The sequence below is a fragment of the Pipistrellus hanaki genome (assembly GCF_964339955.1).
Source record: "Pipistrellus hanaki genome assembly, chromosome: 14".
NCBI classification, from domain to species: domain Eukaryota; kingdom Metazoa; phylum Chordata; class Mammalia; order Chiroptera; family Vespertilionidae; genus Pipistrellus; species Pipistrellus hanaki.
The window spans coordinates 41464496-41478398 of record NC_140516.1 but is presented as its reverse complement, the minus strand read 5'-3'; the positions used below and the strand labels follow the sequence as shown (position 1 = coordinate 41478398).

General features: G+C 40.6%; 1 protein-coding gene across 3 annotated transcripts in view; it reads right to left on the bottom strand.

The window, feature by feature from the left end:
• Positions 1-242: 242 nt before the first annotated feature.
• Positions 243-13903, bottom strand: part of SORCS3 (sortilin related VPS10 domain containing receptor 3) — a 489777-nt gene continuing 476116 nt past the window's right edge. Inside the window, exons 21-27 of one of the 3 annotated variants that reach the window (XM_084904018.1) lie at positions 13744-13867; positions 12057-12169; positions 7480-7611; positions 5706-5805; positions 4739-4844; positions 1114-1274; positions 243-374 (exon numbers count right to left, since the gene is read on the bottom strand). In XM_084904018.1, coding sequence (XP_084760144.1) covers positions 310-374; positions 1114-1274; positions 4739-4844; positions 5706-5805; positions 7480-7611; positions 12057-12169; positions 13744-13867 — 801 coding nt within the window. In that variant the 3' untranslated portion in view covers positions 243-309. The remainder of the gene's footprint in view (positions 375-1113; positions 1275-4738; positions 4845-5705; positions 5806-7479; positions 7612-12056; positions 12170-13743; positions 13868-13903) is intronic. The other 2 variants (XM_084904020.1, XM_084904019.1) reach the window with 2 other exon arrangements.

The following is a 13903-nucleotide window of genomic DNA, read 5'->3' as shown; positions in this document are numbered from 1 at the left end:
TTTAACAATGACAAGATAGAGAGACCCACAAGGGAAAAGAGAGACCTTGCAGAATAAAGCAAGAAGGCCATGGGAAGATACATACTTTGCCCATAGCACAGATACAGCCATTTATTCTTTTTTTTTTAATCTCATTTCAATCAGTTAAGAATGTCTTTGCCTCCCAAACCTAAGCATCTGCCTGGTATTTATGAAGGGGCCCTTGGTAAACAAAGGGTAAAAAAGACTTTTTCATCCCCCCCCCCCCCATAATAATAGTAATAAAAAAAAAAAAGTCAGAAAGATGGTTGACCACGTGGCTTGTTGGTGTTAAACACTAGTGCAGTTGGGAATCTCCTTTGTGCTTTCGCTGTTTGCAATGGTGGCAATGCTTCCTGCAGGGAAGAGAAGACAGAGAGAGAGAAGGATGTAAATTTCATCAGGGCAAGAGTCTTTGTTTTATTTCCTGCTAAATACCAAGCCACCTTGAACAGGTGCTTAATATGTATTATTTCATAGGGCACCTAGATATTCTATCCTATCAGCTCACTGGCTTATTTCCTCTACATTTAATGTTTGCCATCTCCCACACCAACACACAAGGTAGAAGCAATACCTTGCCATCTTATACTCTACTAATAACTATAGTGATGGCCAACATGTACTGAACACTTACTATGTGGCAGGCATTGTGCTAATAATGTAATATCATTCCATTATCACAACAATCTCAGAAGGTAGGCACTATTATTCCCATGTCACAGATGAGGAACATGAAGCACAGGGAAGTCACAGGGCAAGTAGAATGGTAGACCAAGAATATTGGCTGAGAAAAAATGGGCCCAGCACCATCTAATGCCAGAGATTACATATGTGATGATTAATTAGGACATTCAATACTTTTGCTCCATAGAAGAAAAAGTTCAACAGTGATGGATAGTTAATCACATCTCTTCCTTACTCTTGATCTACTTTTAAGGGGAAAAATTCTGCCAATTTCATATGGGCCAGAGGTGGTGGGAAAAATTTCAAATATGTGTATGTCATTGTAGCCAGTTCTAGTACTATCTGAAGAGCAGGCCAAGTGGGTTGGCTGACCTAGTGTTTAGAGATCAGAGGACACAGCACACATACCTATGACCCGGGTGTCCAGCTCTTTGTCCAGCAGTTCCTCAGGCTCGGTGAAGTCACTGAGTGTGATTTTGGGGGCGTTTTCACTTTGGCTCACTGACCCAATCATCTCCTGCTCCTTGTCATGTTGAACTTGAGCATAGATATTAATCCAGGGGATTTTCCTACATGGACAGGAGCAAAATAACATTATGATCACAGGGCATGTGAAAGTAGTTATTTGGAACCCCTTGGCAATAAGCAGGGGGAAGAAGCTATTTAATAAGACAGGCCAATGCCATGGAAAGGGGCTGCTCACCTAGACACTGGGGTCGTGAGGCTAAGAGACATTAGACCAGAGACCCAGATGCCCAGGGGATGTGTAAGCCTCAGGACTCCCTGAGGAATGCACCTTCTTCTGCATAAAAACCAAGCAGGTGTAAACAGGAGGGCAATGCCCTCCATCAACTATACACTAACAGCCTTAAAACATTTAGCCATTATTATGAGTTTAAAAGAGCTGGACTTTGGGACTCATAAGGTTGTATCAGAATAAAAAGACATGTTTTCCTAAGGTTGTATCAGTTTAATCAATTCACATTGGTCTCCTTTATGAAAGGCTACAAAATAAAGGACATAGAGCCATTGCTATTCTATTAAGAACACTATTCATAAGCTAAGTATCTTAGTACTTCCATAGTCAGTTTCCTCATCTGTTCAATAGGAATAACAATAGCTCCCATTTAGGATTGTAAAGAGGATTAAAGGAAAGATGAAAAGAAGCTAAATAACTTCCTTCAAAAGACACAGAAATACTGGGTTTACAAGGCAGGCAGGCTTGAGGTTAGAGGAGCTGGCAGATTTCAATGAAAATCCCAAAGGAATCATCTTCTGATCCCATCTATTATCTCCTGACCCACTGTGCTCCAGCTTCTGTGGCTTCCTTTGAATTCCTATAATCCAGTGCTTCTCAAACCATTGTGACTCTGTAGGTCTGGTCAGGATGGGCTGAAATTCTCCATTTCTGCCATGCTCACAAGGAGGCTGATACCACTGGCCTGAGATCTAAACTTCAAGTTGCAAAACTCAATACATCAAACTCATCCCCATCTTGGGGACTTGGAAGCAACTCTTCCCTCTGTCTGCAACACACCTCCTTCTACTCTTCTCATGATACTGTCTTTCAGAACTGGGCCTCCATGTCATTACCAAGAGGTCTCTCCTGATCACTTAACCTTTCCTCCTATAAATATGTAATGAGACAGTGTTGATGAAATAAATGAATAGGGTGTTGGTTTAGGGTGATGTAACAGGCAATGTTTGTTGACTTGTTTTCTGTCCTACTAACTAGACTAAAAGCCCAATGTCCATACAGTCTGTGTTTTTATTTTTACTACTATATACTTAACTTAGCACAGTACTAGGCACGTGGTTTACATTCAATATGAATTAGTTGAATAAATAAATAAATGACCTCAAATTCTGGGCTCTTTCTATTTTCTATCTTCATATTATGTCCTCAGACAAAATGATGACATTTAAAAAAAATGTAGAATATTACATCTAGAAGAAATCTCTCTACCTCATTAAATGAGGAGGAAATTGGACTGTTGTACAGACATTTCATGAAGCTGATTATTGGTACAGATGTTATCACAACTTGAGACATCTGGCATCCACACCAATCCAGAACATTCTGTGCCTTCCTAAAGGAGAGTCACTCTGTTGTCCTGGCACCAACCAGTAATATTTTCAAACTTCTACCTTCTCGTCCCTACTTCAATCCCTAGTGGATATAGAGTGTCAGGATATTCAATAAGGCATTTTTATAGCTAGTTAAGAAGGAAAGATCCAAAAGACAAGTTTAAAACATGGGTAGTTTCTACCTTTCCTTTACATTCAATTTTCATGTCCTTAATGGTTGCTTTCCATAATGAAAGGAAATGTCCTCCTGACTCATACTGGTCTGAACCAGTTGAACATAATTTACAAGAACTGTGACTGAACACATTATGTGAGGCAGCTAACCTCAGGCTCTCTAAATGTGTCCAATTAAAAACTCATGCTGGCCCCTACTTTCTCGTCTAAATAGAAATGCAGCCTAGTAACTTAGATTCCCTTTAATCATAAAAGTACATATTACTCAGGAACATTGGGATCAACTGTAATATTTATTTAAGTGCTGGGGGGCAGAAAAACCATTTCAAATCATACAAGCCTATATAACTTCACCCTCACCCTTTCCTGCTCACTTAATAATATCTCTGAGAATTTGAATAAATTTGCCCTTAGAAAGTTTTCCCACTTTATTTCAGTCTCTAAAAACAGATTTTTCAACATTTTTAATTGATGGTTGGAAGGAAATAAATTTTGTTATTATTTTCAGCATTCAAAACATTGCTACATTAGTTTTCATTTCTTAACACAGCCACTTGTAGGAATGTTGAGAACCTAAGACAAAACGGAACTCAACAGAGAAGAAACATGGAAAGTAGGTTTAGAAGCATCTCTTGGGCTACCCATTCATATACATTTTAATAGGAGCAGTAAGATGGATCACCCCAAGTGATCTGTAAAACACTTCAGTTTTTATTTGTTTGTTCCAGCTATGATAAGTGTTATGAGCACCTGGGAGAACATTTAGAAAAAGTGAAGTAGGCTTCAGACTATGATGAAAGCTTTACTTAAAAAAAAAAAAAAGTACTGAAATAAATATAAAAGCGCAAAAGTTTTATTGTATAATCAGAAAAAATAAAAATCCATTCTATGGCAAGGATATCTTTGTAGGCAGTTTTCAGGAAATAAAAGTCATCTCATAGTGATTTTTAATTATATTGCTTAAGACATCAGATAATATCAGTTCTATATCAGAATAAGATCAAATGTGAGAGACAAGGTGATATTTACTCAAAGGTAGAATGGGGCTCAAGGTAACTCTATTCTCCTTCCCCTGTTGGGGAGAACTTAGGATCTTGAGATGGTGATTCAGCACCTGGCACACAGAGGTCACTCAATGAATGTTTGTTGAATGAATGCATGGTTAAATGAGTTCATGCTGGTGGTTAGAGGGAGAAAGTTTTGGGTCTGAAAACTCATCATGGCCAGGGATCTAGAAACAAAAACAAAATTGCCCTTTCTCGACATTGTTATCCAAGTGTTGACTAAGCAGTGTAACAATTTAAATTTAACTTAAATAAAGTTAAATAAAATTTAAAATTCAGTTCCTCAATGATATTAGTGATGACTGTGTTAGACAGTACAGATTATGGAGCATTTTCATCATTGTAGAAAGTTCTGTGGGACAATAATGCAAGAAGCAAAGGAGACGCTGGAACTCAGGGATAAGAACCTGACCCTCCATAGAACCATCACTGGAGTTCCAGGAGATAAGGAGGAAAGGAAACCAAAGGAATAAAACAAGATCCAACAAGACCTCCACCAATATAGTTATAAACTAGATAGAGTTCATATTTTTAAACTTATTTATTCTCTGACCCTCAACCATTCCTACTTTCCCCCATTCCCAAATAGAGCTTCAAGGAGAATTAATGTCACATAGTTGGGATGAGTTTAGGAATATTAGTTATAGGAAGAATCAACTGCCATGAATCTAGCCCCAAGAGTAAAATTGAGGGATGGTAGCACATACCTTTTAAACTTGTAGATCAAAAACACAGCCAGACCAACAAACACCACCGACAAGAGCATGAGCATGGCTGAGCTGCTGCGCCCAGCACTGGAGTCCACCAATGGAGCTAGGAGGGAAGAACATGCTCACTTGGAAGCTATTAGCTGAAAAGCAAGTGCCTCTTGGAGAAAGGAGGCCAGGTGGGTTCCATCTGTATATCCAGTTTCCCTGCACACTATCTGGGCACAGGATCCCTGGTCTCAATGACAAATTGTATCCCCCATCACAGCTTCTTCAGGGAAGTAAACACCTCTGCTCTCTGGGAGAGGTTTGCCGCTGTTGGTATACATTGAGCAATGTGTGTTGGATTAAGGGGAGCAGAAGGAGGATGTGAAATTCCTTTCTCTTAGCCTGAGTGTCTGTTAACAAGATTACAATAGGCTCATTGGAAACTTGGGATTAAAGACAGCTGCAATGTTTCAGTCTCTTCTTTTACATTGTGCTGGTGAAACAATGCTGGATGAGCACATCTGGAATCTCCACATCTGAAAACTCTTATAGAGATAAGGGACATTTAGCAACGAGGCTCTCCCAGAAATCCAGCAGTGGATGCTCAAAGGAACATGCCTCCTTTTATTACTCTTGCAAATCAGCCAACTAGAGTGAATCCCCGTTTCAACTTAAACTTCTACATTATAAATAGAAGGGAGTTTTAAAGTAATTTCATCTGGCCTCCCAATGAACATTCATAGAATCCGAAAATCCTAGAAATTTAGAGAGTCTGAGGACTACCTAATATAATCCCGACTGTTTCAAATTTTTTAAAAATTCAAGGCCCAAAGAAATTGTAGGTTTTCTCAAGGATCATCCAGGGATTCAATAGCAAGGACACTTCTAAGAAAGTCTTCTTGCCACCTCAACAGGAAGCTTTGAGAAAGACGTAACTAATCTTTCTTATTTCTCCCCATGAATCCCAACACGCACTCACCTAACGTCAGCTGTGTGACATACACAATGACTTGAACCCCTGGCTTCAGTTCAAACTGGACCAAGTTTTGGTTTAGAGCATTAAACAGCATCTCCACGATCTAGGAGGGGGGAAAAAAGAAAGAGACTTCATGGGAAGGTGTGACATGCGACAATGCTCCCCCATTGAGGAAGACACCAGGGTCCATAGGCAGGAAAATGACCATGTTCAACCAGTGGACAGGCTCTTGGGACATCTTTATCCATTTGGGTTTCTCGGAGCCCTGTGCAGCCAAAACAGTAGTTGGTATCATTCACAATGTTTAACCAGCACTGGAGAGGATGGTGAGACAGAAATCTATGTCCAAAGTCTCCTAGCAGATTCAAGTTGATAGTAGACATTGGTGTTTTATTCAATACCTAGTTCAGTGCATTTTATTCATGCCTTTTCACTTACCATAGAAACACCAGTGGTGGGGTCCAATGAAAGAAAGCCAACCCATCATTAGTTCTTTAATCCGATCAAGCAATACCCCCAGGGAAGAGAGGTCCCTGCCAGGATTAAAGAGACACGTATACACCAGCCCACTCCTCTGTGCTGTTTTCTCCCTTATAGACAATGGGAGGCAAACATCAAAGCAGAAGCTGCCTCCTTTTTATGGGATAATTTTTCCTCTTTACTTCTCCCCAGCAAGTCTCAGAACACATAACATCGATTTAATCACTCCGTAATTCCCACATCGAAGCAGAAGCAGACTTAGGCTGCTGTCCCTAACACTTATCTCTCTGTACGCGCCTTAATACCACAGCTGCTATTCGTCACTGTAATTACCTATTTATCTAAATGGATGGATAGTGTAGCTTCCAAATATAATTCACACATGCCACTTGCTATTTCAGAATAAAGAGGTCTTGTAAAAGTGATGTATGCATAAGCTGAATTTATTTTTGGCCAACTTAACTATCCAACCCTGAAATACAAGGATCAATTTTATTTCCCAGAGAAATGACTGTGATGACATCTATGCTGCTTGAGAAGGATTGAAGATAGGTGTGGGGACAGGGTGATGGCCAGAAGGACCTGGAAGATGTCTATACAATGATTACCTCCTATGGGAGCACATGTGTTTGATTCATGCCAAATTTTAGCAGCCTCATTCTCAGTTATTTTCACCTCTGACTTAGCATCTGGGGAGGCAAGGAAGGTGGAGCAGAGCACAGACACCAAGACCCCCATGGAACAGGAATGAGAGAGAGAAGCATAGAACTGGCCAACTCCTTTATTTCCTGGTCCATGAGCAGATCACAGGAACTATATGCCCTGCTGGTAAGGACAGGAAATCACAGTTTCATTGGGAAATGCTGCTTCCTTAGTCAAATCCAGCTGAGGTAATCCATCTCTCCCCAAAGAAACATGTTCAAAGCAGTCCCTGCACCCCTAGAAGCAGAACTTAGATGCCCAGGATTTTGAAAGACAAGAAATAGAGAAATTCAAATTCATCTCTTTCTTACCCACATCCCTCTCCTCTGGGACAGTCATTGGGTGGGAGATATTAGCAAGTTGAAGGACTGGCAACTGTTGGAAGGAATGATACTGATTGTTCCAGCCTATGTGCATCTGTGTTGATTTGGGGTTAGGCTGATTATTTTTCAAAGCTCTGAGTAGTGGTGAAATAGTGACAGGCTGATGGGCCAATGGGAGAGACCCTGTCTCCATTTATGGCTGAAATTAACTTTGGGTCCCTTTAGAATGTGAGGTACAGGCAAGTGTTGTAGCCAAGTCTGCTTCTGCTTACTTGTTCCAGGTCCTCTTCATTGCCTTTCCGCCTTTCTGTCAAATTCTTTGGGGGAAGGATAAAGAGCTCTGCTGAAGTTGGGAGGCCAGGGAACACAGCAACCAGGATCTGGTCTTCTGGGACACTGGTTACCTGCAAGGATGCATAGACCAAAGAGTGAGTTCCTAGCCTTCCCCAAGTCAACAACAAGAAGCCCAATATGTACAGATATATGACTTATATGTGTGCATTTTTTGAAAAATATTTAATCTTCACCTGAGGATATGTTTTTATTGATATTTAGAGAGAGAAGATGGGAGAGAGAGAGAAACAGAGAGAGAGAGAGAGAGAGAGATAGTGATGCATGAAAGAAACATTGATTGGCTGCCTTCCATACATGCCCCAAATGGAAATTGAACCCAAAACCTATGTATGTACCCTGATCTGGAATTGAACCCCCAATCTTTTGGTGTATGGAACGAAGCTCTAACCACTGAGAAGCCTGGCCAGAGCTATCAGTCTTCTATATGTTTTGGTTTTTTTTAATGCAGCACCTCAAACACAATAGACTCCAAGCTTTCTTTCCATGGTCCCCTAGAAGTGCTTAGTGTCACTACCTTCTCTGCTCTTATCTTTTTATGGAAGCTAAAATACTATCGTAAGTGATTTTCAAAGTATTGTTTGCTAAGAACATTTGCAAAAGCTCCCCCCACAGTTTCTGTTTTTCTGCATGAAGAGAGCTCTGGCTAAAACATGAGCAGACTGGCTGCAAATGAGAAATAAGAAGTTATAAACAAACATGGGGAATGTACATGAAAGAAAAAAGCAAAGCAGCCCTGGTTTTCACTTACGAAAGCAGGATTTTTTTTATTAACTTATACTAGCTAATATTGGTGAGACTTCAATTAAGAGGTCCCCTCATTTGTGGCTGGCAGCACTAAAAATTGATACATATTGCGCCAATTTGGTTTTCCAAAGACTTACTTGGAGGCCATAAAAATTTTCATACCCTTCATTCAATAACTATAATTTGTGGTATTTGTCCTAAAGAAATTATCTCAAATATAGGAAAAAAGGGGCATGTGAAGAAAGAAACACTCATAACTTTATAATAGCAAATAAGTAGAAAAAAAGCACAAACATTTGAAAAAAAATTAAGGAAATAAATGATATCGTCAACCTGTTAGAGTGTTACTCTACCATTAAGATGATAGTTAGTATAGAGCCGACACGGAGAAACACTTATGTTAGCTGCATTCTAATCTATTTCCTTCTATTTCTTTGGTTACAACTCTATAAAAATATAAATGTAGAGGAATTAAAAATCAAAACAAGACACTAAATGTTATGGTAAGATGCTGAGATGATGAGTTAATTTTTCTATTTCTTGAGTGTTTGGGAAAAAGATTATGTTGCTTTATGATACAAACTTAAAAGTAAGCTTCCATCTGAAGGCAATTGTTTGAAGAAAGCAAAACTTTGAGTTTTCCCCCTTGTAAAGAGGATTGACTATTCTCTCCTAAATGTCTTTTATCCAGAACAACACTTCTTCTAGTGCCAATCTAAATATGATAATATGGTTTTTGTTTTGGGGGAAATACCCACCTCCTCCACTGACTAGCTCTGCAGGAAGTGATCTCCTTCATGTCTGGTCTCAACCCTTTCCAGAACACCACCCCACCACGTCGCTGGAACTCAGATCATGTCCACTGTGACAGATGAGTGCATCCACCTGTACCATCTTTTCCCTGGTCGTTTCATATTGTATGTTTGTTGAGATGTTCCTAGGGTGCTTTGTAGACACCCCAATTATTTGAAAAAATGCCTGACAGAGTAGAGACTCAACCAATAGTTGCTGGGTTGAACAGAATTGGAGGTGTTAGTTGTTGCCCATTTGATGAGCACCAGAACTAGGGGTAGAGTGTGGAGTTAACTCTCAGAAATGTGACAAAAAAGAGTGAGAGGGTTAACTTGTTGAGAAGTAATAAGCAGCAGTCAGAGGCCTAAAATATCCACCAAGAAGAGAGGCATCCCCTTGGGACCTGAGTGGGCTTTGCCAGAGGCCTCAGGTCCTGCTGGAAGGTGTGACCCCAAGTAGCTGGAAGCCTAGGTACCAAAGGACATGGAGCAAGAAGGTCTTATCCTAACCAGTCAGAGGAAATAACTCTCCAGGCATTGGACTGAGGACAAAATGCAGAGATTCACCCAGTGGAGTGAAGTGGCTGAGCCTGTGCGTGCCATGGCTGCTGGGACCCTTTTTCCTAGGAAACTATGGTCTTGGGGAATATCATTCAGTTAGTGACCCTGGAGGGACCTTGGGGCTATGTGTCTAAGGTCAGTTAACCTCATCCAAAGAGAAATAGGAGTGATTTGTTTTGTGACATTTAAGACAGAGGGATCAGCTGGCATGGCTGTTTATTATTTACTAGAGGCCTGGTGCACGAAATTTGAGCACTAGGGGAGAGGGTCCCTCAGCCTGGCCTGCGCCCTCTCACAGTCTGGGAGCCCTCAGGGATGCCCAACTAACATGGCTTAGGCCTACTCCCCACGGGCGGTATTAGTTGGACATCCTTAGCACTGCCATGAAGGTGGGAGAGGCTCCTGCCACAACTGCTGTATTTGCCAGCTGTGAGCTCAGCTCAGGGCTTCTGACTGAGCTGCCTTCCCCCTGTGGGAGTGCACTGACCACCAGGGGGAAGCTCCTGCATTGAACATCTGCCCCTTGTGATCAGTGCACGTCATAGCAACCAGTTGTTCTGCCATTTGGTTAATTTGCATATTAGCCTACTAGTATATAGGGTTAAGATTATTATTATAATTACCAAGTTATGGGTTATAAGCTTATATATTTTTAATAAATACGGTCATACAAAATACAACAAAATTCTGGAAGTTGCACAGACAAAGGCATCCAGGAACAGCCTCGTTTTCATCCCTTTCTATGAACAATCTCTTTGTAAAAAGATTTGAGGTGAAGTTCATCCTCTGAACAACTCCCTGCAGGAATGCTCGTATATTGTTCTCTTTTACTTACTCACCTTCCTGTCTGTGAGCTTTTTCTCCTTATCTGTCCCTGGAGCTTTCTCCTCTGTCTTAGGAGGCAACAACAGTCATGCCTGCCCTGCTCCCACTCCTCCTATGGGGGGTAGTTAAGGACCTCCAGAGCCTCTCCCACATCTCTATCTCAAGCTATACTTCTACTTAATCTTAAAATCCATATTTTCAGCTCTCCTGGTTATCTTAACCCAATTGTTTCTCATGTCCTCCAGACTTGTATGGAAGATCAAATCATTACCATTCCCCCAGTATGCTTCTCCTACATAGTCCACACCTTGATTAATGGCAAGGCCATCCTTACCTACCCATCTAATAAAAAGATTTTCCCTCCTCCTTCTCATGCACACTACATGTTAGAATTGGCCACCAATTCTATTGATCAACATCCCAAATAAACGCTGAATCTTTCCTCTTCAGGATTTTATTATCTCTGACTAGGATAACTGTGGTAGTCTTATAACTGCTCAGCTTTTGTGAAATCTCTCCCCCACTCTATTTACTTCCCATCTTAGCAGCCCATCCTCTGTACTGCAACCAGAATGGATATTTGAAATGTAATTCTATAGTCGGGATTTTTCACTAAAATAAAGAACAACACATTTCACAATTGCCAGTGCCTACTGGTATGAGGCACTTCAAACCACTTCTAGCTTCTCAGACTCTTCACAAACTGACTTAACCATCCTAGCTCAACATTAGCCACACTTGCCCTTAAAACTTAAAGACTGGCTACACTAACTCTGCCATTTTCAAATGCACTGTGCTCTTTCAGTAGTCCACAGCTTCGCACATGCTGTTCATTTTTCCTGAAATATAGCATCAACTGTTAACTACTACTTATCCTTTAAAATGTTCTCCAAAGACCATTCTGATAGTTAATAAGTATTTACTGAATCACCAACATGTGCTAAGCCTGCACTATTTGAATAAAGTGAATCTCACTTCTTTACATGCTCTTTGATATGCTGGCATGCCTCTACCATAGAACTAGTTGCATGTTAGAAGTGACCATATTTTATTCATTTTATGCTAGTACTGCATTCTGAGCAAAGGGTTCATAAAACCCTTTCAACATTATCTAAGGCAAATCTGACTTCGGTTAACTCTATAAAATCTACTAGCATGCTCTATTTCGTGGCCTATAGCCTTCTAATTGCTAACAGTGGTCCTGAAGTCCAGGTGCTTGATTAAGAAAATCCCTTGGGGGAGGCAAGAAGCCAGCCAAGAGAATAATAGTAGTGTAGACTCAATAAGTGGTCCTCATTATTTCATAAAAGGGATTGAGCTCCTATATTAGAAAAAATTGGGGATAAATATGGAGGCAATCTCTCTCTCTCTCTCTCTCTCTCTCTCTCTCTCTCTCTCTCTCTCTCTCTACCCCACTATCACTCCTTATCCCCTTCCATTTTCCCCTTTTTCTTTTTACAGAAAATTCTAATCAAACTATAAAATGGGAGGTTTTAACCCACAAAAATATATTGTGGAGCAAACCATTTGGCTCTTTATTTATAAAGGCTCCAGCAAATATAAAGCCAACTTACTTTAACCAGAGCTCTCTTGATGACATTGCCGATATCTTGTCTCCACTCTGGAATGTCAGGGTTGTGGTAATCCAGGTTAGGAGAGAATGATAACAGCTGGGACTGGAAGTATTCTGCAAGGAGAGAGAGTGTGTGAGTGAGTGAGGCCAAGAGAGGGTGTGATAAGTGGGGAGACTCCAAATCACCACACTATAGAGAAACCATCTGCTCTTTCATGTAGCCTCAACTATAACTCCTTCATTCTAGCCTGTTTCTTAGTCTCTGAAAGAGTGTGGGATTTGATGACTGGAGGTAGATTTGTGTTTCCACTATTTTTTTCTTAGTTCCTAAGATCATAAGCCCTTCTTGTAAAACAATATTACCTGAAATGAAACTTAAGTATAAAAACCCAGGAGAAGACTTGCGCAACTGTAGGTGGTATCATGCAGAGCCAGCAATAAAGCATTAAGTTGGGCTTAATAAGGATAGAATATCGTGCTCTTCCTTCATTTCCTTTGTCCACCCTGCTAGCACTGCCTTCAGGGGCTAGAAAGTAAGTTGATAACCTGGATCTAGGGTGTAGGTAATGTTCAACTTCTTTACCTGGTTAGTGAGTACAAGACTTAGTTCACTATGTGGTAATTCATGGAGCTAAAACAACTATGATGTATACTTTTCTATATTATATTTACACTTAAATACATTTTTTTAATTTAAAAAATCTTCTTGGTGCCTAGTGAGAGAGCCTGAGCATTGAGTTTGAAGAGATATAAGAAAGGTCAGAGGAGCTAGTACAACTTTCCGGAAAAACCTTGGGATAGTGACTGTTCTTATGGGTTTGAGGGAGGTTATGTGCGATTGTGGTAAAAGCACAATTTTACTTAAAATAAATTTATAAAAGTTAAGAATTGTTCTCCAGGATCGAGAACTGGATAATTTACCACTCTTCTGCCTTCCTTCAACCTTATATTCTTGGCCTAACATTCAGTCTTTGCAGCCAATGATGTTAGAATCTCTACCAATAAAGCAACAATAACACATAGGTTGTATGTAGCTCATCTCAGTACCTAACTCTGAGCTCTTCAAGGGCAGGGACCATAAGATGACACTTCTCATTTTGAAATCACTGATCCCAATCCTCACAAAGAGTGGGTGCTGCATGTGTATTATAGATACCTCAACAGGACCCGAAATCTAGATGGTTTCCTGACAGGTTTTTAAAAATATATATTTTATTGATTTTTTACAGAGAGAAAGGGAGAGGGAAAGAGAGCTAGTAACATTGATGAGAGGGAAACATCAGTCAACTGCACCCCCACTGGGGATGTATCCGCAAACGAGGTACATGCCATTGACCAGAATCAAACCTGGGACCCCAGAGTCTGCAAGCTGATGCTCTATCCACTGAGCCAAACCAGTCAGGGTGGTTTCCTGACAGTTTTCCCAGCTATGTTTCATTTCAATTTCTGGTAAGTTTCTCTCTAATGAGACCATTAGGCTGCACTGCACACACATCCCAGAAGACAACATATTCCTATCTGTGCCCTGCATTTATTCAGGAACAAAGTAGGAAGAAGGTTTGGGTGCTCCTTAATGACATTCATCACTTTCCCATGGCCTGGTGAATTTCCAAAGCATCCAGCAGTTGTCACTAGGGTGGATTGGCTGGGTAGGAGGAGGCATTGCAATGACTATTTTCAGGGCTTACCATGAACTGCAATGTCTTTTGTGTCCTGAATGAGGGCGTTCCCAGCGGCCACCTGAACAGTGATGGTGTTGGTTCCCTCTGCAAGGAACGTGAAGGAAATGCTGCTGTCCAAGGTGATGAGGGGCTAAAAGGAACAGAAAGACCAATTTAATCTTCTGTG